General features: G+C 48.8%; 1 protein-coding gene and 1 long non-coding RNA gene across 2 annotated transcripts in view; one reads left to right on the forward strand and one right to left on the reverse strand.

Annotated features, from left to right (window-relative positions):
• ADAM12 (ADAM metallopeptidase domain 12) overlaps positions 1–1,471 on the reverse strand; it is a 394,035-nt gene extending 392,564 nt beyond the window's left edge. Inside the window, exon 1 of the mRNA XM_070781066.1 lies at positions 958–1,471. Within this exon, the coding sequence (XP_070637167.1) occupies positions 958–1,045 (88 nt within the window). The 5' untranslated portion in view covers positions 1,046–1,471. The remainder of the gene's footprint in view (positions 1–957) is intronic.
• LOC139180010 (uncharacterized) lies at positions 1–24,373 on the forward strand. Its single transcript, XR_011564338.1, has 2 exons — positions 1–366; positions 23,214–24,373. It is a non-coding gene; the product is annotated as an uncharacterized lncRNA (long non-coding RNA).
• Positions 24,374–24,591: the final 218 nt, after the last annotated feature.

Genomic DNA, 24,591 nt, shown 5'->3' on the forward strand with positions numbered 1-24,591 from the left:
TAGGCCGACAGCGCCTCCGGCGGCAGAAAGACGGCGGTGGCGGGGACGGGGACCCGCAGAAACTTGCGAATTTTTAAAAAGGCACCTGCTGTTTGAGTTCTCATCGTGCAAAAAGATCCACAGGTGCCCTATTTTAAGGGTAGACAATTGGGGGAAACCTAGATCTTTATAAAACGGCTACAACAGCCACACTTTAGCCTAACTTGGAGTTAAGTTGTCGCTTTACACAAAGTTGATTTAAGCGACTAGTGAGCAGAGGACGTGACGGAGCGGCGGGAGACAGAAAGATTCTGCTCAGGTTTGGCCGCCGCGGACCACGGGGGAGCTATCCGGAGTCCGGAAAAAGAGGGAAAGAAAATTAAAGAAGTGAGTACGAGAGTCCTTTTTTTTTTAAGTGGAGAGCGCTGTGGAAGGCGGCGGGCACACCTGTAGGCGTGGGGGTGGCTCACCTGCGCGGTGACGGCGCGTCCCCAGCGCAGTGGATCCGAGGGGGAGGCAGGGGCGGACAGGGAACCTCAGGGAGAGGTGACCGGAGTCAGAGATGGAGGTCGGGGGCTATTCATCAGGGACAGGGTGAGAGGACCCGCGCGCATCCTCCGGGGCGACACGTGTAACTGTCAAGGGAGAGACACCCTGGCAGATGAGCCCAGGGAGGGGAGGGCGCGCGAGCGGCCCCGAGGCTCTGCCCCCCAGCTCCGCGCGCAGGCGGCTTCGGGGCCCCGAGCCAGGGGCTCCCTCCTCCCCCCCGGGAGCTGGCACCTGGGCGGTGGGCGGGGGGTGAGCGGCGGGGGTCCCTCCGAGCCGGGTGCCCGAATCCCGGCGCTCCGCAGCCGCGTCCCCGCGCGCCGCCATGCGCCCCTGCGTGTCCCCCCCGCTCCAGAAGGGCGCGCGGAGCCCCGGGAGGACGGGTCCCCAGTGGGCTGGCGGGCGAGCCGCCGCCTGGGCTCGGCCACTTACCTCGGGCCGCGCGCGGCGCCAGCAGAGCCCCGGCCAGGGCGAGCAGGAGGGCGCGGGCGGGGGGCGCGGGCGGCGGGCGCGCGGCCATCGTCGCCGGCCTTCGGTGCAGCGGCAGCTCTCGGGCTGGGCGGCGGGCGCTGCACCATCCCCCGCGGGCGCCGGGCAGGGGCCGGGCGTCGCGACCCGCGGGGACTTCCTGCCGCGGGGAGGCAGCTCCGAACCCCCTCGCGCAGCGCTCGGGCCGCGGAAGAGCTCGTCTAAGCTTTCATTTTTTTAAAAGAAAGTTTTCCCTTGGCGTGTGTGTGTGCGCGCGCGTGTGTGTGTGTGTGTGCGCGCGCGCGCTGTGCTGGCACGGGCCAAGCCTTGACCGTTGCAATAAATGAGCAAACTGTCCGAGTTGGCCCCGGGACGAGGAAGATCGTTAGGGCGAGGAGGCAGGCCTGTGAAATGGATCCACGGCCCGCAGTCACCGTTCTCCTGACCACGGAACAAATTATCTTCTCCCCCGCCCGCCGGCGGCGTCCCGCGGGTCCTAGAGACCGCTCGGGGTTCCCCCTCAACCCCCGCCCAGGGTCCCGCCCAGAGCCGGCGCTCGCCCACCCCCGGGGCGGCTCGGGGCAGGGCGCCTCCCGGGTCGCGCGCCCCGGCGGCGGCGGCGGCGGCGGCACAGACGTGGCTCGGTGGCGGCCGGGCGCAGGAGCGCACACACATCCCCGCCCCGGGGTGATGTGGCCGCGGGGCCCCGGGCGCCCGGCTGCCAAGAGCACACGCGGCGGCACGGTCCAGCTTTCCAGTCTGAGGCTGGAAATGATGACTCGGCTGCTCGCTCCAGGCCCGCCGGGAACCAGCGGAACGCGGGTAGCCGGTCTGAAAGGCTGTCCGCCGCTCCCCAGCCGGGCCGGTCCCGTTAAATTCCCAAACGGGGACATCTCCCGCCTGAGATTGAATTTGGACCTGAAGACACGCGACTTCTGGGCATGCTGCTTTTGAGGCGTTGCTTTAGGTTTTACCCTCATAGATTGGCTCACGTTTCTTTTCCAGAGCATGGACCAACCTCCCCCCCGCCCCAAAACCAAAAGGTGCACAGCAATGTTTCCCAAACTGTCCTGGTGTAAGAAACGACTGGGTTTGTCTGTCAAAAATACTGTTCCTGGGTGGCCTCCCACGACCTTGAAATGAGGCTCTCCAGCCAAGGGGCCAGGGAGCACTGGGTGTCTGGGAAACAGCAGTGAGATGAATGAGACTTGCTTCCAGTCTGAGTTCTTGGCAGTCTCCTTCTCTTCTGCCTCCATGGCCTCAAAGAACACAGTATCAGTGTTTATTAAAGCAGGGCTTGCCTTCTCCTAGACCATGGGACCAGCAAGAAGAGGGCTTCGCAGACTAAAGGAGCTGGGAGGGCATCAAGATGGGTGCCCACCACCTGTGGAACCACCAAGATCCCTAACCTTGACCACCTATTAGAACCCTAAGGGCTAAGGGGTTGATAACACCCCAACCCAGATTTTTCAGCATCTCCAGCCATGGATGGAGCCTGAAGTGTTAGTCGCACAGGCTTGTCTGACTCTTTGCAACCCCATGGACTGTAGCCTGCCAGACTCCTCTGTCCAGGGAATTCTCCAGGCAAAAAGCATACTGAAGTGGGTAGCCATTCCCTTCTCCAGGGGATCTTCCTCAGCCAGGGATCGAACCCAGGTCTCCCCCATTTTGGGCAGATTTATTTATTTATTTTACCATCTGACCCACCAGGGAAGCCCGGATGGAGGCTGAGAAGTTTCTGAAGCCCCAGGTGACTCCACTATGCAGCCCAGAGGGAGAACCAGGCACAAAAACCTGTCCTGTGACCTCCCGCCAATTTCTGACCAAGCGTCATTCCTAGAGGCATTTAGCCAGTATTTGAGAAAACTCCATTCCTCAATACCTCTTTTTACAGGAAAGTGGCTTTCCTCCTATTTCCCTCCCACCCCTAGGTTTCTGCCATGTTCCTAAGAACCAGGTCAACTCCTCTAAACAACGTTCAGGCCTTTTATTAAAAAAAAGAAAAAAACCCGAAAGCCAGAAGCACTGGCCCCAGGACGCCCTCCTCAGCGCCAAGGCATCTCAACACTCCGTCTGGAAGCCAGGCCTGGGTCCAAGCCCCAGTTTCAGTCCGGCCCTACTGCTCACCCCTCCGTCTGTCCTTGGTACTTTCATTCTCTCCGTTAGCAATTAGCGATGCTTCGTTGAGGACTTGGGAAACCAAACCAATGAGAAACGCCTCTTGCTTTCCAAGTCTTTTCTGTCTACTCGGACAAACTGATCAATCCTGACTATTGAATGGGGTGAGCTGGTTACTTGGCCTCTTTAATAATCATTAGGTTGTTTTGTTAACTACTGCATTATTTATTAGACACCTCATGTAATCAGAGTATTGTGCTAAAAGTGCTTCCCAGGCATTGTTTCATTTTAAGATCCTGAAGATATGGATGAGGACATCACAATGTCTAGAGGTTAAGTCGTTTTCCTGTGGCCAAAGGGCTAAGTGGTAACTCTGAGCCCACACCAGGCCTATTTGCAGGCGCAGATTTAATTCTGATCTCCAAGCTTTGGGTTTAGCATCTGTTAAGTCAAAGTAAAATACAAACCTCCCAGGTGGTGGTAGTGAGCATTCCAGGAACTGATAGAATACCTCCCCAAGCCAGGAGATTGCTGCTGTTTTTAAGAATGCACACCCATGGCATGTGCACTGGCGGTCTTTATTGTGGAGGTCTGGGAAGGACAGTTTTAGCAAGGACCCAGGTGGTTCTGATTGCCCTTGTTCCCTAGAACTTCCAGAAACACTGCACAAGGGAGTTTTAAATTGTGTCCTTTGAGATCAGTGGGGGAGACTCACTTTCGAATGAGCCCAGCTGCTGGCCTCTTGAATCTGTCTGACTGGTTAAATTGTTTATTCATAATGGATGTAATATGTACTGTGTATTAGTCTTTATACACTTTCTCTCCGAACAATCCATTTCTTTTTCTCTTTTCATATTCAGCTCTTGACTACTGAAGTCCATTTTTTTAAAACCTGGAAGTTGCAAAGCTTTCTCCAAAGGGCTAAATGTGCCCCAGGACCGTCCTTGGCTTGTTTGTGATCGAATGAAACAAAACAGCCAATGTGGGTGTGGGGGGATGGAGATAGTAAAGAAAATCCTATCCACCAGCCCTGGTTTCTCCAGTTTCTAATCCACCACCTCTGTGAAGCAAGAAGCCTGGGCTAACACTCTATCTGTACAGACTTATGACCCTCAGTAACAGCCAGCTAGGCAGAGGGGGAGCCTTAGGTCTAGCAGATGGTCGGCCTTTGGATGAGAAGCCTGCCTCCTCCTCCCGGTTAGCAGGAAATGGAAGCCGACGTGGCGCTCAATACTGGATTGTTAGGTAATGGTATGGGGTCAGAGGCCAGGGTCTGCTCATTAAAATTTCAGATAGATGGCTTGTTGTCCTTTCCTTTCCTTTCCTTTCCAGAAGAATTGACCTTTGCAGTACCGTTTCCTGTGTGCTATTTTTGCTCTACAGCCTGGGCATTCACAATGAACAGGGCATTTATTTCTCATCCAAGCTCACATTTAACTCAATCTGCTTTGAGTCCGAGCGCATGAAAAATGGAGGCAAACGCTCCTAAGGCAGGATTTTACAGGCAGACACTCCTGACTTCTACTCTAAGGGAACAGTCAGCCTGTTTCCCACTCGACTTATTGACAGAGCTTCAGAAACAGGCTCACAAAACAGCTTTCATCTCTCTAAGTACTGTCCCCACGGCTTGCTGCAAAGGTAAACAAACACAATCGCCCGTGATTAAGACTCTTGGAAATCGTTTTAATTCCATCTCATGGGGAGACTGAAGCTCATGATCTTCTCAGCCTATAATAACATGAAGTCCACTTTTGTTTTCTTAGAATCTTCACTCCAAAAGTCCATGGCTTCACCTCTAGAAACTCGCTCCCAAGGAGCCTCCTCTGTGTAGATTAACTCCCCAAAATTCTGATACCCCAACTGTTGCACAGAATCAGTACATTAGTAACCTGTCCAAACACCAGAGAAAGAATGCTCTTGGAGGAATCAGAAACTCAGAGATGCTCACCACCAGAAGGGACATGGAAGTTCATTTAGGCTGGCTCCCTTCCCCCATCTATATTCATCCGTGTCACCCCAGCAACTGACCTTCCAGCTTCTCCATACAGGCCTACTGTGGTGCCCACTGTGAGTACCCAGGTGACTGAGAGCACCTGGGAGGAAGAATACCACATGGCCAAATCACCAGCTTTCCAGACAGCCCCCTGCTGCACTGGTCCATCCACTCCCACCATCGTGCAGACAGGCTGAATGAAACGACAGCACTCAGATAACGGTGAACAGGGAATCTCAAAACCAATCGTAACTTACAACAGCAGTGACCAAATATGTGTGGCTCCTCCTTCATTCAAGAAATATAATAAAGGTTAATTTCCTTCCCTTTTCATGTAGGCTGGGATTAGAGACTCATTCTAATAAGTAAAATAGGGCCAAAGTGGCTGTATGAGGTGGGTATGACAACCCACTCCAGTCTTCTTGCCTGGAGAATCCCCATGGACAGAGGAGCCTGGTGGGCTACAGTCCACGGGTTTGCGAAGAGTCAGATAGGACTGAGCAACTAAGCACAGAGTGACTGTGTATGAGTTCTGAGACAAGTCCTGAAAGGCATGAGGGACCCGGGTCGTTCACTTGGAGGGAAAATCAGCTGCCATGTGGCGAAGACACTCAGACAACCCCACTGGGAAGAACTCAAGTGAGGAACTGAAGTCTCTGGCCATCAGCCACGTGGGTGTGCCATCTTGGGAGTGGATCTTCCAGCCCCAGTCGAGTTTTCAAATGAGGGCCGCCCAGGACAGCATCTGCCTACCAGCTCCAGCGAGACCCTGATGCAAACCCACCCAGCTGAACTGTTCCTGAATTCCTGACCCACAGACACTGCATGCAATGCATTTCTGTTGTCCTGAGCCACTAATCTGGGTGGTGATTAGTCATGCAGTTGGGCTTCCCTTGCATCTGCCTGCAATGTGGGAGACCCAGGTTCAATCTCTGGGTTGGAAAAATTCCCCTGGAGAAGGGAGTGGCTACCCACTCCAGGATTCTTACCTGGGGAATTCCATGGACAGAGAAGCCTGGCAGGCTATAGTCCATGGGGTCCCAAAGAGTCAGACACAACTGAGTGACTACTAACAGATGACTAAAACATATTTAATAAAGCAAACATTCCATTTCTATATATTTTCTAGCTTCCAAGGAGTCCTGATAATTTAAATATCGATGGCACTTCCCTTGTTTTTGAGCTCTGAAGAGTTATAGACAAGGTGGCCTGAGGTCCCAGTTTGTCCAAGCATAACTGTCTCTGGCACTCCCACTTTACTCTTACAGGGGTCCCGGTTTCCTGTCAAACTGGGGGCAAAAGGGGAAGCCAGGCACATAAGCTTGGGTCTGCATCTCGACGCTCTTCCTCCTATGAGCGAGGGTTGAATAGTGTCTGTACTCACAGTGATGGGTGGTACTTAGGTCTAAGCATGGCAACGGCAGTGACAACCGGAGCAAACTCCCCGGCAGCATGGAGTTCCACAAGGTTGTCTGAATGTGTTCACCACACGGTTGGCCAGTCACACAGTGACCTGAGCTAAACTGCCACGGTCAGAAGTGGTAAGTCATGTTGTTGCCGGGTGCCAGAGAACTTGCCGGCATTTGCTGCTGACTGTCTCGTGAACACATCAATGAGAAGCTGTGCTTAAAGGTCGTGGATGAAGAGACCTGCGAGAGAAAAGCAAAGCTGCTCCCACCATGGAGGCTGGCCACTCACTTACGTGAAAAGATGCCTGGGTTCCCAGAAGCCAGAAGAGCTGGGATGCTTGGGGGTGGCGGGGGGCGAGACAATGACTTTGGAGACTAGCCAGGGTCTCCACACCTCCACACCCCAGCAGGTTTCTTCCCTGCAGCCTCTTGGTGCAGTAACCCCATGGGAGCCCATTCCGAGACGCACATACATGTATGATCTCTCCTGTGGCAAATTAGGCCATTTGCCTCTCATCCTGTGCTCTTGAAATGGGGAAATAAATGGACAGCGGCCCCTCTTCATATATATGAATGCAGTTCCCATTTTGTCTTTACTGTTTCAGGCAAATCAAGCCCAATTTCTTTAACTTGCCTCTTGGGTCCTATTCTTCCTCTCTTTAATCATGTTTTTTTTTTTTTGCTCTCTTTTGGATCTTCTCCAGTTTCTTGATTCCTCTGAAACTGTGGAGGCCAAATGTGGCCATGGAGCTCCAAGAAGGATCTGCCTGGGCCTGAGGGAAGCAGAGGAAGTGTCTGTTGTATCTGGTTTATTGGGTGGGGAGGGCGCAGCGTGTCTTTCTGCAGTTGAGACTTTTAACTTCTCTTCGGAGGCCAGGACTCAATTCCCTTTGAGGGTGAAGGAGCAATTCTGGGGGGCTCTGGGGAGGCCAGTTCCTCCGACATGGGTGTGTTTGGCTCTCCGCTCGTCCATCCGTCCATCTGTCTGCGCCAGGGCCCTGCTTCTTCACCACAGCTATGTCAGTCTGCTTTCTGGACCTCAGATTTCCATGCTTTTTTTTTTTATTAATTGATTTTTATTGGTTATTTCTATTGGTTTATTTTTTATTAGTTACTTTACAGTGTTGAAACTAACACAATGTTGTAAAGGAATGATACTTCCCATGCTTCTTTGATGGACACTTTCAGGCAGGGCTCTTGTCTTCCATGAACTCCTTGACAGACTCATGCAGAAAAGCCACCCCTGTTTCCAGAGCCTGGGGTCTTGGGGTCTATTGTTCTTCCTCCTGCACTCAGCTCCAGGCTAGGATCTGATGCCATTTGCATTTTGTAGCAGTCACCAGGCATTTGATGGTTTCCATCACCACCACATCCTGACTCTAGCTCTCCCGTCACACCATCAGTGGAGAAAGCTCATCACTGCCGCCCAGGCATAAAAGTGCCAGCATTCCTGTTCCTCCAGTTTTCTTCGGTAATACTCCTGAGCAGCTTTTCAACTTTCTCTGTCCTGGAGTGTTAACTCCTCAGTCATGTCTGACTCTTTGCGACCCCCATGGCCTGTAGCCCACCAGGCTCCTCTGTCCATGGGATTCTCCAGCCAAGAATACTGGAGTGAGTTACCATGCCCTCCTCCAGGGGATCTTCCCGACCCAGGGATCGAACCCGCGTCTCCTGCATTGCAAGCAGATTCTTTACCATCTGAGTCACCAGGGAAGCCCTTCTTTGCCCTAGGCTGAAAAATACAGTTGAGTAAATGTCCCCAGTGCTTTCCTGTCTCCTGTACTGAAGGTTAGAGGCGCAGACAACGCCCTCCATTCTCATGACACGCTCGTCCTGTGATGCAGAGAAGACCCCAAACAGGCATAGCAGACAGCATCTGCTGCGTCTCCTCTGCCCCAGGCCTCCAGGGTCTCATCAGCCCTCAGCGAATCCTGCTCATTGCTCTTATTTTGAAGGAAGGAACGGAGGCTCTGAAAGCTGACTTGTCCTCAAATGGAAACCTTGAAAGTGCTCCTGGGATTGGACACTGGGTCCTTCTGACTCCCAGGCCCCTCTGTCTCCTTCCCTCCCTGCTGGTTCCAGCCCCAGACTCAAGCCGCATCTGACCCCATCCTTTCTCTCTCCCTCAACCCCGCCGTTCTAATTAGTTAGCAAGTCCTGTCAGTTCAGCCTCAGAAATGCCTCCTATTCTGCCCCCTCCCCTGCCCCCAGGGTCCCAGGGCTAGGGAACTACGGGGTCTCTGCTCTGTGAGAGTCACAGGCTCCTGGGGCTCTTCTCCCGTCACCCTGCTTTCCAATGAAAATATCACATGATATCACTTATATGCAGAATCCTTAAAAATTGATACAGATGAACTTCTTTACAAAACAGAAACAGACTCCTTTACCGAAAGCAAACTCACGGCTACCAAAGGGGAGATGTGGGAGGGGAGGGGTAAGTTAGGAGTTGGGACTGACAAACACACACTGCTGTATTTAAAACAGATAACCAGCAAGGACCTCCTGTACAGCACAGGAAAGTCTGCTCGGTGCTCTATAATAATCTGAATGGGCAAAGAATATGAAATCTAGATCTGTGTACATGTATAACTGAATCACTTTGCTGTGCACCTGGAACTAACATAACACTGATAATCAACTGCACTCCAACGTAAAACAAAAAATAAAATTAATACCTGGGAAGCTTCACTGACTCCTCATTGCCTTCAGTAATATATCGCGTCTCCTTCACAGCCAGTGTTCCCAGTCTCACATTTCTCCCACCCTTGATACCCAGTCCCATCCTTCAGCTATATGGGACCACTCAACGTTTGAAAAGTGTTTGACCCAGTGTGGTTTTCTGTATGCTTCTCTCAATGTCAAAATGTCCTTCTCCCGCTCTCTACCCACTGATTCAATGTTCAAGGTCCAGAGAGGTGCCATTTCTTTTGTGTTGTCTTCTCTAAGTACCAGTCGATTGCTCAGTCGTGTCCGATTCTTTGTGACCCCATGGATTATAGACCGCCAGACTCCTCAGTCCATTGAATTCTCCAGGCAAGAATACTGGGGTTGGGAGCCATTCCCTTCTCCAGGAGATCTTCCCGACCCAGGGATTGATCCCAGGTCTCCTGCACTGTAGACAGACTCTTTACCATCTAAACCACCAGGGGTTCTCTATGAACTCCAGGCGAAAGGGTGCCATCCTCATTCTTCTGGCACATTTCTGGGGACCCACAGCTGGCATTACCTGAGCTTGCCCGCCTTACTAGACAGGGAAGCACTTGGAGGCCAGCCTCCTTCACTGGCTCATCATTGTAACTGACATGCCCAAGCGTCAGCTTCCTAGGTGACACTGTAATAAAGAGTCCACCTGCCAATGCAGGCAATTCAAGAGGCACGGTTTCAATACCCAGGTCGGGAAGATCCTCCAGAGAAGGGCATGGCAACCTGCTCCAGTATTCTTGCCTGGAGAATCCCATGGACAGAGGAGCCTGGGGGGCTACAGTGCACAGGGTCTCAAAGAGTCAGACTCAACTGAGTGACTGAGTGACTGAGCACACACACATGTGCCCAAGCCCGGCCCCCAGCCCGAGAAGAGAAGGGACAGCAGCTTCTGGTTGAGTGGACAAATGAACCAGCGTGTGACCATGTTCCCATTTGGGTCTTTACGAGTTTTCTTCCCTATGCAGCTTTCCACCACAAGCTCAAGAACAGTGATTCCCTGCAAGTGTATTTATTGCTGAGGTCCAAGAAGATAAGTAGGCAATATTTCATTTCTTTCCCAAACCGTTCTCCCAATAACCTCTATAATTATTCCAGTTAAGGCCCATTACCATTGCAAATCAAGTTAGAGCTGATTTCCACAGAGCTAGCAGTCTGCACTAGGACATGTTTTATTTTCTAAAATCTTCGATTTTTAACTAAGTCTGTTACTTCTGGTACTATTTTCAATTTAACAGAAACAAAATAAAAGTCTCTTAAAACTCCAAACAGCCTCAAACTGTGTTTTGTTCTGGTAATCAGACAATGGATAAGGATTGTGGTTACTCAGAGATATTGCCAACGATGGAAAAAACAAATAAGAGCATGAGTCAGAATAATTTAAAACCAGAAGTGTGTGTCGGTAATAACTCAGAAAGTCACATGGAAGAGCCTTGGTCACAAAATCAAATTTGATGGTTTCTTAAAAATCATAATCTCATATATTAGAGAGCCCCTTGTACCTGGGAGAGAGCCAAGAAATCTGACAAAACCCAGTCTCAGGAAAGCAAACTCCCTCCCCATCCGGAAAATGCTGTCTCTCTTGGGGCAGGATGTAGACAGTCTCGCGTGCCATATGGAAAAATGAGCCACCGCGGTAAGGAAGCAACGTATCATTAAAGAGGAGACCGTTGGAGTAAGGTAAAAGCCATTCCTGCAGTCTAATCCTTTTAGGCCCCTTTCCAGCAGCACAGAGGGAACTGCAGCCTCACTCCGGGTGGGTGATGTGGGATGAGAGTCTGTGTCCAACTGCATTGCATCGGAATACCAGAAGCATTACCCAGAAGTGTGGTTTTGCTGTTCAAAGCCAGCCACTTCCCGACCTATCCAGAGAGGGGGAAGAAGTCTCCTGCTTATTCATTCTCAGGCAGCATGTTGTCCCTGACCCCATGGTGGGCTTCCTAATGACCATCTGGCTTAAATCTGCCACGTGGTTCCTGATGACCGGCACCCATCATCTCCAGACTAGAGAGAGGGGGGCCATCCTGGAAAAGAAAATGCTCGTGGTCAGCCAGGGTACAATAGAGTAGCTGATCCCTCCCCACCAAAACCAGAAATGGCCCTTTAGGCTCTGTCAGAGCAGGCTCCGGAGGTCTGAGCCTGCAGTCTCTCCGAAGCTGAACCCCAGTTCCTTCTTCTGCTGAGATTTATGGCAATTGACCTGTTTTACAGCTCTTTTACTGACCTACTTTTGAGTTCTATTTTGGAAAGTGACACAGAACTCTCTCAGATCCCTGCAAAGGAAGAAGAGGAAGAAATATACACATAGGCACACACGTATCCACACCCCAGAAATCAAGCCTGTGTTAATCTTCCACAAAAAAAGCATACTTTATTTTTTTTTCTCACCAATAAAACTTGTCAGAAAGCACTGGAAGACTGTCAACAGTCCTTTCAGAAGAAAAAGATATATAAGTTAATGTATTAGATGCTTATTTTCTGGTAAAATACTTGCAGAGTAACCCCCATGCCTGCTGATGGAAAGCTTTACATTAAGATGCCAGGAACTGACCTGTTAATCCAGCAGACTGGAATATAATTGCCCATCCCTGCCCCCCAGTCGCCCCTGCTTAGGGCCACTTAATCAGAGGTGGCGTGTCTCAGTTGTAACCCACGGTAAGCTGGTGGGATAAAAATTACCTATCTTTTTATAGGAGAGAATTACATTCTGGATAGCAGATGACCACACATCCATTTCCTAACTGCTAGTGACAGGTCTACCCAACAACGATGCTGTGAGAATGGCAATTATTATTTATTGAGCATTATTATGGTCTAAACACCTCACATATATTATTTATAAACTCTCATATTACCCGGTAAGGGGTATTTTGGCTTCCCATTTTACAGATGAAAAACTGAGTCTCGGTAGTATGAAATATTCCAGACCTCACAACTCCTCAGGAGCAAACCTAAGCAAGCCCCCAAGCTCAGGTCTGCCTAATTCTAGAGTCTGCACCTTCTACATCTAAACCAGATTGCCTCTTCACAAAGAAGAGTCCACCAAGATTTAAATCCTGTGATCATCCCACTGCCAGTAAACTACACTGTTTCTGACCCTCACCACCTATAAAACGGGGATGCTGTTTAACTTTGATTTGTAGGTCAATTAAAAATGGAAAGATATCAAATGCAATGTGGTATTCTGGGTCTGATTCTGGAACAGAAAAAGGACATTAGTGGAAAAATTAATAAATTTGGATAAAGTCTGGAGTTGAGTTAACAGTAATGTACCAACACTGGTTTTGCGGCTTTGACAAATGCACCACATTATTGTGGACACTGACAAGAGGAGAACCTGCTGCTGCATATGGGAGAACTCTCTGTGTGATCGTGGCAACTTTTCCATAAATTTAAAATAATCCAAAATTTCAAAGTTTATTTTTTTATGAGAGGACATCTAAACAAACAAACAAAAAAAACCCTGAAAATCAGTTTTTCTTCTTTGGTAGTTGTTTACCTGCAGATACCATATTAGACTCCGATCCTTTGGCCACCAGATGCGAAGAACTGACTCACTGGAAAAGACCCTGATGCTGGGAAAGATTGAGGGCGGGAGGAGAAGGGGACGGCAGAGGATGAGATGGTTCGACAGCATCACTGACTCGATGGACATGAGTTTGAGGAAGCTCCGGGAGTTGGTGATGGACAGGGAAGCCTGGTGTACTGCGGTCCATGGGGTCGAAAAGAGTTGGACACGACTGAGCGACTTGACTGAACTGAACTGAACTGAACCGTATTGGACAATTTCAGATGTTATTAGCTTAAGTGTTAGGAAGTGAAGTGCAGGAAGGCATTTCGTCCAGGGTCACTGTGCTGTGGGGGAGGTCAGTCCCGAGGTGCTCTCTATCCCATGTGTCCTCTTCCTAGAACTGTAGCATTTACAATTAAATGTGAAAGTTTTCCCAGCACACTGTCCATAATTCCTACAATCTTAGGGATCCTTTATGTGTTTTTTGACATTAACTGATTGCACTCTGTTTTGTGTATTTGCTACTAGATTTTTTACTTTAAAATTTTTACTGAGTTATACATGCAGTAAAGTGTGTGAATTTTAAGTGTACAGCTTCATGACTTTCATTTATGTATGCAACCCTTGTATTTCTGGCGCTTCTCCCCCTGGGGGGACTGCTCTGCTGATTTCTACCACCACAGGTAAAAACAGGATCCTAGTGGGTGGTCTTTTGCCCCTGGCTTTTCTCACTCATCATTATGTCTGTGAGAGTTACACATGGTGTGTGTGGTAATAGTTTATTCCTTTTTATCATTGCATACTATTCCATTGTATGAATAGACCTCAATTTACTTGTCCAACCTGTTTAATGGAAATCTGTGTTGTTTCCAGTTTTAACTACTGTGAATAAACCAGCAATGAACATTCTTGTAAATGTAATCTGGTAGGTATACACACACAATGATTGTGGGATAAGCACAGAAGATGGTTGTATGGATGGCAACATCAACTCAATGGACATGACTTTGAGCAAACGCTGGGAGATGGTGGACAGGGAAGCCTGTTGTCCTGCAGTCCGTGGGGTTGGAAAGATTCGGACATGACTGAGTGACTGAACAACAACGAGCAAAGGAGCGGAATTGCTGGGTTACAGGAATATGACCATATATTTACCTTTAGAAGGTAATTCGGAGAAGGCAATGGCACCCCACTCCAGTACTCTTGCCTGGAAAATCCCATGGACGGAGGAGCCTGGTAGGCTGCAGTCCATGGGGTCGCTAAGAGTTGGACACGACTGAGCAACCTCACTTTCAGTTTTCACTTTCATGCATTGGAGAAGGAAATGGCAACCCACTCCAGTGTTCTCGCCTGGAGAATCCCAGGAATGGGGGAGCCTGGTGGGCTGCCGTCTATGGGGTCGCACAGAGTTGGACACGACTGAAGCAACTTAGCAGCAGCAGCAGCAGCAGTAGGTAATTGCCAAGGCATTTCCCACAATGTTGTACCAACTGTCACTCCCACGTATAAAAGGCCCAGTTGCTTCAGATCCACAGTGACACAACTGTCACTGCTTCTACCTTTCTGATATCACCCTGTTTTGGAAACCACTTCTGAACTGACCTGTGTTCCCCTGCAGAATTAGCACGAAGGACAGGGCCGTGTCTTCCTCTTCTTGGTATTCCAGGATTTAACACAGGGCCCCGGAACAGTCATTGCTCAGTATTTGACCCAATGAAGAAGTGAATGAATGGATGACTGAATCTATTAATTAGTCAGTATTCTTAACAGCCTTAAACATACTTACCTGGTAGAATTTGGTACGCATTTTGTGTGCTGCTGTGCTGTGCTCAATCTTATCTGATTCTTTGCGACCCCCTGAACTATAGCCCACTGGGTTCCTCTGTCCATGGGATTTTCCAGGCAAGAATACTGGAGTGGGTAGATATTCCCTTCTCCAACACATAAGCAAATTATTTGGAACTTGTGAGTCTATTGCCAGTGCTGTAACACACAGGGAGAATTCGGCCCGAAAGTCTCAGAGCTCTCAGGAATTGGGCAATATTTTCTGTCTCCAAGGCCACATTTGGTTAGGCCTGGGGTCCCAAAGGAGCAGAACTCAGGTCCCAGGAGGAAGCTACCTGGGTTGGCACAGAACTTAGATAGTGTGGATCTGTTTGGAAAAGTCCACCTCTCCCCCACCCAGCCCCGTCAGCCGCCCACCATGTTGCCACGATCAGACAATCCTCACACTGTGAGCTTATCAATACTCGCCAAGACCAGCAAACTTCTCTGTGTGGAGGCTGGGTCGGATATAAATACTATGCCTGCCCCGGTCCACCTCTGAGTTCAGGGATTCCCAGCAGTGACCTCGTGGCCCGCACGCACACACCAAGAGGAGCACGATCACGGAGACGTGCTCGTAGCCTCCTGTAATAGACACGTCCACAAAAAGGCTGTCATTTGTGTCACGGAGAGTTGAGAATTCACTGCTGCGTTCAAATCACCTGGGTGCCTGTGCAGATAATTGTAACCACTGGCAATTAAACTCAAAAGCCCATCTTTAAGCCAAATATTTGGCTTTCACTGAACTTCAGCAAAGCGATTACACCAGTGGGCTGACATCTGTGGCTTTGGTTGTGAGCATTTCTACATGTAGAGAGAAGTGCAGAATGGAAGCACACTTGAAGAGAATCGGTGCTGAGACCAGCAGAGCTAGGAGGGAGAGAGACTGATGAAACAGAGGAGAAGGTAATTCCAGTCTCCCCAGTGTTTCCTTAAGTCATGCCAGCCTGGAGGGGAGAGAGGGGCTGCAATCATTACTGCATTTTACTGCATCTGTCTGGGCCTTTAGTGTATTTCCTACACTGGCTCTTGTGACCACCCAAGAGCACAAAACTCAGCCCTCCCCTTCCTGGGGGCCCCCAGGACTCTCACGTGTGTTGTTGATCAAATGCTCTTGGCCTCCGCTCCTTCCCCCCGCCCCACCCCAGCACTGCCTCCAGCCCCGTCTCCCTGAAGCTGTAAATCGCTAGGAGACACCAAAAGGCCCAGGGGACCTGTGTGGTGACACGTGATGCCACTCCGGCTGCCCTACTGCCGGTTGTCTCTTGGGAGTTTTAGAGACCCAAGCACTTGCCAGTTCAGGCTGAAAACAGCCTACTATTGTGGCATGTCCTCACACTTACCTTCCCCGCTTTCCCAAGGACAGAAAGCTTGTGTGCGTGGCCCTCATTCACCCGGATGCTGAAGATAGTTGATTTCTGCCGGGTTTTGTGTTGTAGAAGGAGAGGATGAGCAGGAGAAAGGCCAGCAAAAGTGAGGACTCACTCTGAAATCCATCAGTATGATTTAGAGCCCTGCCTTGACCCCACCCCCATAGCCATGGACTTCCCTGGTGACTCATTGGTAAAGAATCTACCTGCAATGCAGGAGACGAGGGTTCGATCCCTGGGTTGGGAAGGTCACCTGGAGGAGGGTATGGCAAACCACTCCAGTGTTCTTGCCTGGAGAATCCCAAGGACAGAGGAGCCTGGAGGGTCATGGTCCATAGGGTCGCAAAGAGTCTGACATGACGGAAGCAACTTTTAGCATGCATGCAATCACCTTTTATTTCGGAGACACTTTTATACATTTAGCTAAACAGATGGGGCTGCTCTGCAGCACTGGGAAAGCATCTCTGAAAGCCCATCCTCTCTCCTGGGTCTGATCGCTCTTTCCTTCAGAAGACGCCTTTTTGAAAACTGACTTATGACTTCCCTCTGAAAAAAAGAGCCCCCACCCCGCTGTTCCAGAAGGGACTGAGCCAGCCAGATTCTCCTAGAACGCCACCGTGACATTCAAACATCACATGCCAATGAAAATGGCAGCCAGTCATGACCTTGAAGGCTTTTTTGAAAGGCGGAGATCCTTCAAGTCTTGTGATGACAACCTGCCGCAGAAGTGAAATTTACAGGCAGAAATAAGCACATTTAAGTACTACCAACTCACACGCATGTCTAGGCAGAAAGACAAGACCGCCTTCACCAGGTACAATGTGCCAGCCTCACAGGTTCTAGAGCCGAGAGCCACAGGGTATTTTCTGGTCTGCATTTTCTAACAGAAACTCGATTCTAAGCAACTGCTTCAACGGGCAGACGGTTGGGTGATTCATTTTCCTCTGAGCCACTGGAAGATAGTCGGGACTCTCTGCCAGGGCTCCCTTCCAGGCCAGGTTTGCTTGGCTTTGCCAACAGCTTCAGCCCTAGAGGGCACTTGCTTCACTCTTTCCCCAGGAGAGGATGGGAACAACTGGGCCTCTGCTCACCGGAGTTCGAAGACTTTCTCTCCCGTGATAATGAACTGATTCCTGCTCTGGTCTCCAGACCAGGGTGGATGAGTCATGCTGAATATCCCTCTCCTCCCTGGCCCAGCTCTCGCATTTTCCCAGGCAGAGGAGACAGCAGACAGCTGCCCTGCGGCCCTCTCTCTCTCTGGGGCGTGTCCACGTGTCCCACTGTTTGCAAAGTCTGGGAGTGTCAAAGGCTTCCTCCCTGCCTCTCCCCTTCACTCTCCTGCCTCCTGATCCAGCCTTAATTCCACCTGGGTACGCTGTCTGCTGCCCTTTCAAACATCAAAGAGCAGCTGCTCTGGCCCACAGAATGGTCGTCTTTGTTACTCCTGAATGACCCAAACCTTTAAAATGTCACTCCCTTGCCGATCTCATTTGGTATAGACCCATCTGATTTTAAAGTTTAAACTTGCACTTGGAAGTTGATCCCTGGGGACTGCATCTTTTTTTTTTTTTTTTTTTTTTGCCTTTCAGTTGGCTCACCCCTTGGATCTGACATCCTGACATAGATATATAGGGTTTGCTTGCAAATCCTCGAGACTCCTGCAGTTTCTAAATCTTTCTGATCCGAACTTAAGGAGGCATTCCTTAAGGACATGTGACTGCTGAGATCTTGTGTTTGGCATGGAGAATATCACTATGTTTAGTGATTTTCTTTTCAAGCAACAATTATGGTTGTGGTCATTTTAGAAATGATTTTTTTTTGTAAGATTGGACGAATCATATTGGAGGATGACCAATTCCTTCATGTCCTGGCCTGGCATCCACCAGAGCTGCGACAGCAAGTCTTCTGTTCTGGTTGGGGGTGTGGGCGGGGGGGGGGGGGGTGCGGGAGGGGGTGTTGGCTGTGGTCTGCTCAGGAGTGAGAGCTTGTGCCCCGTGTTTATCTGGGATTCCAGCAAGAAGGTTGGCAAAGCATAGCATCCAAATCTCACAGTCACTGCTGCATCAGGCTATGTTCACTCACAGCCAAACGTCCACCAAAGAAACCAAAGGGTTGCACTCAGAACTCTGGGAGACAGCGGCCCCTCCCAAGGGCAAATCAGGTCATTACAGTAGCCTTGACAAGAAGGGTGTGAGCAACCAAGGAGGGCTACATAGCCTGGAGTGAAGTGAAAATGAAACCCTGACCACGCACAGGATTTTAAAAGAAACTTTTCCCCAGGTCAATAACCACTGTTTCTGAAAATTGATCTTTTTGGAGGTGGGCCTCTCGTCCCAGGGTGCTGATGGCTCTGCTCAGGGCCAGCTTGCCCCTCCACCAGGATTACTGGTCCATGAGTCTCCACGTGTACTTTGAGCTCCAAGGTTTGGCTCTGAGGTTGATTTCATAGGGTCACGTCCAGGGGGCACAGTGCCTTCCAGGAAGCTATGTGGGGAATGATCTTGGGGTCACTGGTGGATTTAGTGGGAGAAAAGGCAGCCTCGGTGGTGGACGAGCTTTGGGAATGAGGAGAAAGGCAAGTCCTCCTTGCTAAACTCCTGGGACGGGGGGGTCCATCCATGCTCGCTTGCCCCTGGTGGAGGGGTCCCCAGGCAAGTGTGCTCTGGGGCTGGAGGGCTGTCTCTGGCCTCTCCTTTCCTGACAGGACAGGTGATCCTGGCCTGCAGGCTGAGCAGCCTCCTCATTTAGCTGGGCTCCTTTCTTGGGGGCCCCACCAGAGCCTTGTCGGAATGATCACCCAGACACGTGCCCCACTCAGCCAGACCACTGGTCCTAGGTTGTCATTTACTAGTATTTCCCAGTGGTAGTAAGTCCTTCACACACGTGATTTTAATGCATGTATAAGATTTCTTTAAAAGGACAGACTAGTTCTCACTTCTCTCTTGTTGAACCTTTGTCTTATACACATTTTTTTCTCATAAAAAGAATATTATGATTCAATTTTTCACATAATGCCCTTTTAAGATTTGAAAGTTTCTTAGAATAGAATCCCAGAAGTAGGATTATTAGTTCAAAGGAAATGTATGTTTTAAAGCTTAGATCGTATTTCTAAGCTGATTTCAAAAGAATTATATCAACTTAGTATCCCACCAGTAGTCTTTAAATTATTTTAAAAACTTGACAGGTAAACAGTTGTGAGCTATAGTTGCATCTTAGGATGCAACAATAAGTTATTTTTTTTATCTAATTACAATGATAGAAGATTTGGAAAGTACAGAAGAGAAAAGGGAGAAAATAAAAACAAGATGTGAAGGTCACTATTTAGGGGGAGAAGGTCATGATTTCTGCAACTTTCAATTAAATAGTTCAGAAAAAAGAATTACATGATTTTAAATAACGTGTAATAATACATGTATAATAACATACCTTATACACACAGTATTCATATAAGATATAAATAGTGTACATCTTAAACATGCATAGTATATCATATAAAATTATATATTATATACAAATGATGCAATGTACTTACTATACACATATATAATTTTATATAATATAAAGTTATATATTATTTTATAGAGCATCAGAATATTTGAGTGTGTGTGTGGTGTGTGTAGAGAGAGAGAGAAGAAAGAAAACATGGGGGAATGGAAACAGCTGGTGAGCCTGGGTGAAGGTGTGTGAGAATTCTTTGCACCATTCTTACAATTTACCTGTCAATATCATATTATTTCCAAATAAAACATTAATAAACTTTGAGTAATATACTTTCAGGGTTATTTTCTTTGCATAAAAACACCATTTTCTGCCAATTTGGGGTTCATATGATTTGGCTTTTTTAGCAGCAGACTTCATAACATCCCACCTGCCATTGATATATTGCCATGGCCTTTATAGCAATTTCCATCCTGTGGAACCTTCAAGTTGTCTCCAATTTTTCACTATTAAAAATATTTCATTAAGTGTCCCTGGACAGAAATCTAGAGTCACATCTGTGGTAAGTTCCCTTACTAGGAAGAGCTGCTAACACAAATCGCCAAACACCCCTGGACAGGTTTCTGCTAATTCACTCTGCCACTCGAAATGCAGATCTGCTTTGTCAATTGCCAGGAAAAGAATCTGCTCAAAGCAGCCCAGGTAGGAAGTAGGGTCTCCTGGGTTGGGGGGTGGTCATGGGGGGTCTCATGGGCTCCAGCCACAGGAAGCCCAGCCTGACATTTCAGACCTGGGGGGCCCAGGACTACCATCCAAGCCTGATCTTCTGCAGCCACCTCTCCCAGCCCATCTGCCCCTTGGAGCCTGGCAGTCTCCTTGTAAAACTCTGTCCCTCCACTTCTGCTCGCGAGGGGCTATGACCTGAGCTCCAGGCCTTGCAGGAGAGCTTCTGTCCACCTGAGGGCAGGGGGTGGGCAGGGGCAGGTGTCTGAGATCTGGGCAGGAACAGGCAGGTGGTGGCCCACACCTCAGAGCTACACTGTCCCCGTGCCAATCTCGAAAAAGAATAAAAAAGGGAAATGTTGACAGGTTTAGGGAAGATCCCCCTGGAGAAGGGCAGGGCAACCCACTCCAGTATTCTTGCCTGAAGAAGCCCATGAACAGAGGAGCCTGGTGGGCTGCAGTCCATGGGGTCGCAAAGAATCGGACAGGACTGAGGGACTAAGTACCTCACCTCGTCAGGGTAGAGGGTTTCTGGAGAAAGAACTAGGCATGGCTTTCTGGACATCAGAGAAGCCATTTGGGGCCAAGTCATTCTGTGATCTAGGCCTGGCCACAGCGCTTGTCCTTGAATAGGTCTCAGCCGTCAGTGATCTCAAGGGAAGTCAGGGAATAGAGGCACAGAGTCCTGAGTCAAGAAACAATAGTTTAGCCATAAAATAGAGTCCTAATTCCTCCTCAAGGGATATACACAACATCTGATACACGTCTCTGATTCCGCAGGAACTAAACCCCCACCCAAAAACATTGCAAATGGTGACCACAGCCACAAAATTAAAAGATGCTTGCTCCTTGGAAGAAAAGCTATGACTAACTTAGATAGTATATTAAAAAGCAGAGACATTACCTGCCAACAAAGGTCTGTCTAGTCAAATCTGTGGTTTTTCCAGTAGTCGTGTATGGATGTGAGAGTTGGACCATAACGAAGGCTGAGTGCTAAAGAACTGTGGTGCTGGAGAAGACTCTGGACAGTCCCTTGGACAGCAAAGAGATTATACCAGTCAATCCTAAAGGAAGCCAACCCTGAATATTCATTGGAAGAACTGATGCTGAAGTTGAAGCTCCAATACTTTGGCCACCAGATATGAAGAGCAGAGTCATTGGAAAAGACTCTGATGCTGGGAAAGATTGAAGGCAGCAGGAGAAGGGAGCGACAGAGGATGAGATGGTTGGATGGCATCATCGACTCAATGGACATGAGTTTGTTCTAACTCCAGGAGATGGAGAAGGACAGGGGAGCCTGGTTTGCTGCAGCCCATGGGATTGCAAAGAGTTCGACACGACTGAGGAACTGAAGAACCACAAGCCCCCATCCAGGTGGAGGATGGAACGATGATGATGTTGACCATCTTGGCTTCAATCAACTAAAGCTTGTGGTGGTTCAGTTGCTACATTGAGTCCAGCTAAAGCTGGGAGTATCTCAACCTTGGCCCCAGTTCTAGGCTGAATTCTCCTCTGCTCAAGCCCCTTTATGAATATGCATGTTCCCTTAACTTTAAACTTCGAGAAGACACCTCTTGGGAAGCTCCCTGGTGTTCTCCTTATTTGCTGTAAGACACCCTTCCTTCTCCTGTTCTTGGTCATGTCTTTTGGCTTGACACCCAGCTAGAGGCAAACCCCATCTTCAGGTAACAGTTTTAATGGCATTTCTTAAATTACTCCTGAGGTTTAGCAACTGTGCCTGTTTGTTGGCTGTTCCCTTTCTTCTGTAAAGGGACTGTCTCCTTTCACCTCATTTCTATTGGAGCGTTTTCCCTCATTGCTCTGTATCAAGTTTTCGTAAAGGCTTTAACCCTCTGTCATGGAGCTCAAATTTTTGTCTTACTTTGCTATTTGCCTTTTTTATTTTGCTTCCAGTAACTTTTGACATTCAACAGTTTCTCACTTTGTACGATGAAATCTAAGTCTCTCTCTTTTTTAACCTATAGCTCAACATTTCTAGAAACACTTCTCTCTTCGATTTCATCCGAGGGGATTTGCCTTCCATGTGCTTCTACATTATGCATCTGTGTTTTCTTTCGGCCACTTTGGTTTCCCACCCTTCATCCCCTCTGAGTCCCCACCGTGGTACCCAGCATCGTGTCCCAAGGAGGCACTCGATCAGTGAGTGATGGCTGTTGACTGATGAAGGGTAATGAAAACTCTTCATGGTCTAATGACTTTTGAACATTATTTGTGAGACTGCAAATGAGAATTCAAGAAACCATGTCCTCCACGGTCCCCTGGTGCCTCTCAGAGGACCTGACTAATTGAATTCACACCATATATGGGTGCTGCCATTCCCAGGGGAGCCTGCTCAGAGGCTGCAGGGCTGAGCCTTTCCCAGACCCTGGGAGACCTGCAAGAGGAGCAAATGAAGACAGAAGCCAACAGCCTCCTTCTTTCCCTTCTGAGATCCGGATTACGATGTGCACCTTCTAACAGTAACCACTTCTGAAAATTCACACAGAGTTGGCAACACACAACGGTGTCGGCAGAGAGCAAAGCCAGCCTGTTATTTTAGAGTGGAAATGGTCCACAAGCACAAGGCTGTGTGTAGACTGTTACCACGGGTTCTTTTACAACGTCTTTGAGCACACGCATTAAAGACAACAATAGTGTCCTCGTGGTGGGCTTTCTGATGGTTCCAGGACTTGAGATCCTGTTTTAGAAAGTGCCTGCATTAAACAAAAACACCAGGCTGTGCTTTCCTAAAGACATACTACTCCCCCAGTGCCCCGCGCTTTCTCAACTTTGGGGAGCAAGCTTTGGTTTGAAATCTTGCTGTTTTGACAGATTTATTGATTCTGTCTTGACTCCTTGCTGCAAGTTGGTGAATCCTCTTTGTCATTACAAATTAACATTTGTAGAAAGGTCTCTTTCACCAACATCAAGAAGAAGGGAGCTTGGGATTACTAAAGAAAGTATCTGGAGAAAACCAATGTGTGTATTACACAGATTACATTGTTAATAATGCATTTTTAGGTGAAGTTAATATTTTACGGGTTATTAATAATGTACGGGTTTAGGGAAATACACATTTCTATAGAAAGCACAGAATGTTATAAACTGTGAATCTCACGTTTTCTGTATTACAGTGCAGATGTGACCTATATTTGATGAAACCTTGCTACTTTTTATCAAGAATTAAGTTCCTTCACTGGTATAAGCTGGAAGTTTCAGAACCCGGGAGTCTGTTTCCACTTCTGGTCAAGATGGTGCCGATGGAAGCTCCTCCCTTCCTTACCCCAGCTGATGGAAGCTCCTCCCTCCCTTACCCCGTGTGCACGTCACTCCCAGCTCTGAGCAGCATGAATGCCAAAACGTCGGCTTGGAAGAAATCAAGCTGGGGCAGGTGAATGTCACTCATCTACGTGTACATGCAGGACGTCTCTCTCACTTCTCAGAATGTGATTTAAACTTGGCAGTTTCTGCCCAGAACTTGAAGCGGGTCTCTCTGTCCCATTACCTTTGACTCTGAAGGGAGACTTCGTGCAGTGTTCACGTTCCCAGACGGTGCAAGACACAGAAGGAAGGAGAGTGAAGAACAGCTGGTGAGGCCCAGATGTGGTGAAAAAAACTAAGCCCCAGTGACTGATGACTTTGAAGTGAGAATATCCTAACACCCATGGGTGCCCAGCTCTCTGCCAAGGCTCTCAGAAAGAGGAGCAAGACATACCCCTGTCCTTGGGGTGTTTTCAGTCTGGTTGAGACAGACATCACATTATTCCATCTTCCCTGCATCATGAGAAACCTACTTAATTCCTTTTTCTGCCACACCTGACATTTCCCTGCTGAGGATGCAAATTTCCAAGGCAAATATTTTCTAATTTTATTTTGCTGAAGCTGCGAGGCATCCTATTCCATAATTTAAGTCTGATGGAGTTCAGAACATGCTTCCCCCAAACATGGGGCCCATTGACTATTTTAAGGGGAAGCAATTAGAGAAATGACAGGTACAGCACTTCCTCCCAGAAGCAGTCAGAAAACCCTCAGGTGCTAAGTGCCCTCCCTGAACCCAGAGGAAGGAGCATCCTCACGGCGGGAGATGGGCACCGAGCAGAAGCCAGACGGACAGGTCTCATCAAGTCACCCTTACCCCACACCCTCTGCCCTACCGCGTTTTCCACAACGTCAGTCTTCACCAAAGCTAATGTAAAAGTGTTCAAGGGTCATCGTTTCTTCACGTGTTCATTTCCCAGTGAAGGCTCCAATGGCACAGAAAACTGCAATAAATTTGTCTGCTTTCTCCTGTTAATCTTTGTCAGTTTAATTTTCAGGCCCAGGCAGAGACTGAGGGTAAGAGAGATGGGGGCAACAGAGGATGAGATGGTTGAATGGCATCATTGACTCAACAGACATGAGTTTGAGCAAGTTCCAGGGGATGGTGAAGGACAGGGAAGCCTGGTGTGCTGCAGTCCATAGGGCCGCAAAGAGTCAGACACGACTGAGCCACTGAACAACAACAGCCAGGGA

This window comes from Bos indicus, chromosome 26, assembly GCF_029378745.1.
Source record: "Bos indicus isolate NIAB-ARS_2022 breed Sahiwal x Tharparkar chromosome 26, NIAB-ARS_B.indTharparkar_mat_pri_1.0, whole genome shotgun sequence".
Classification (NCBI taxonomy): domain Eukaryota; kingdom Metazoa; phylum Chordata; class Mammalia; order Artiodactyla; family Bovidae; genus Bos; species Bos indicus.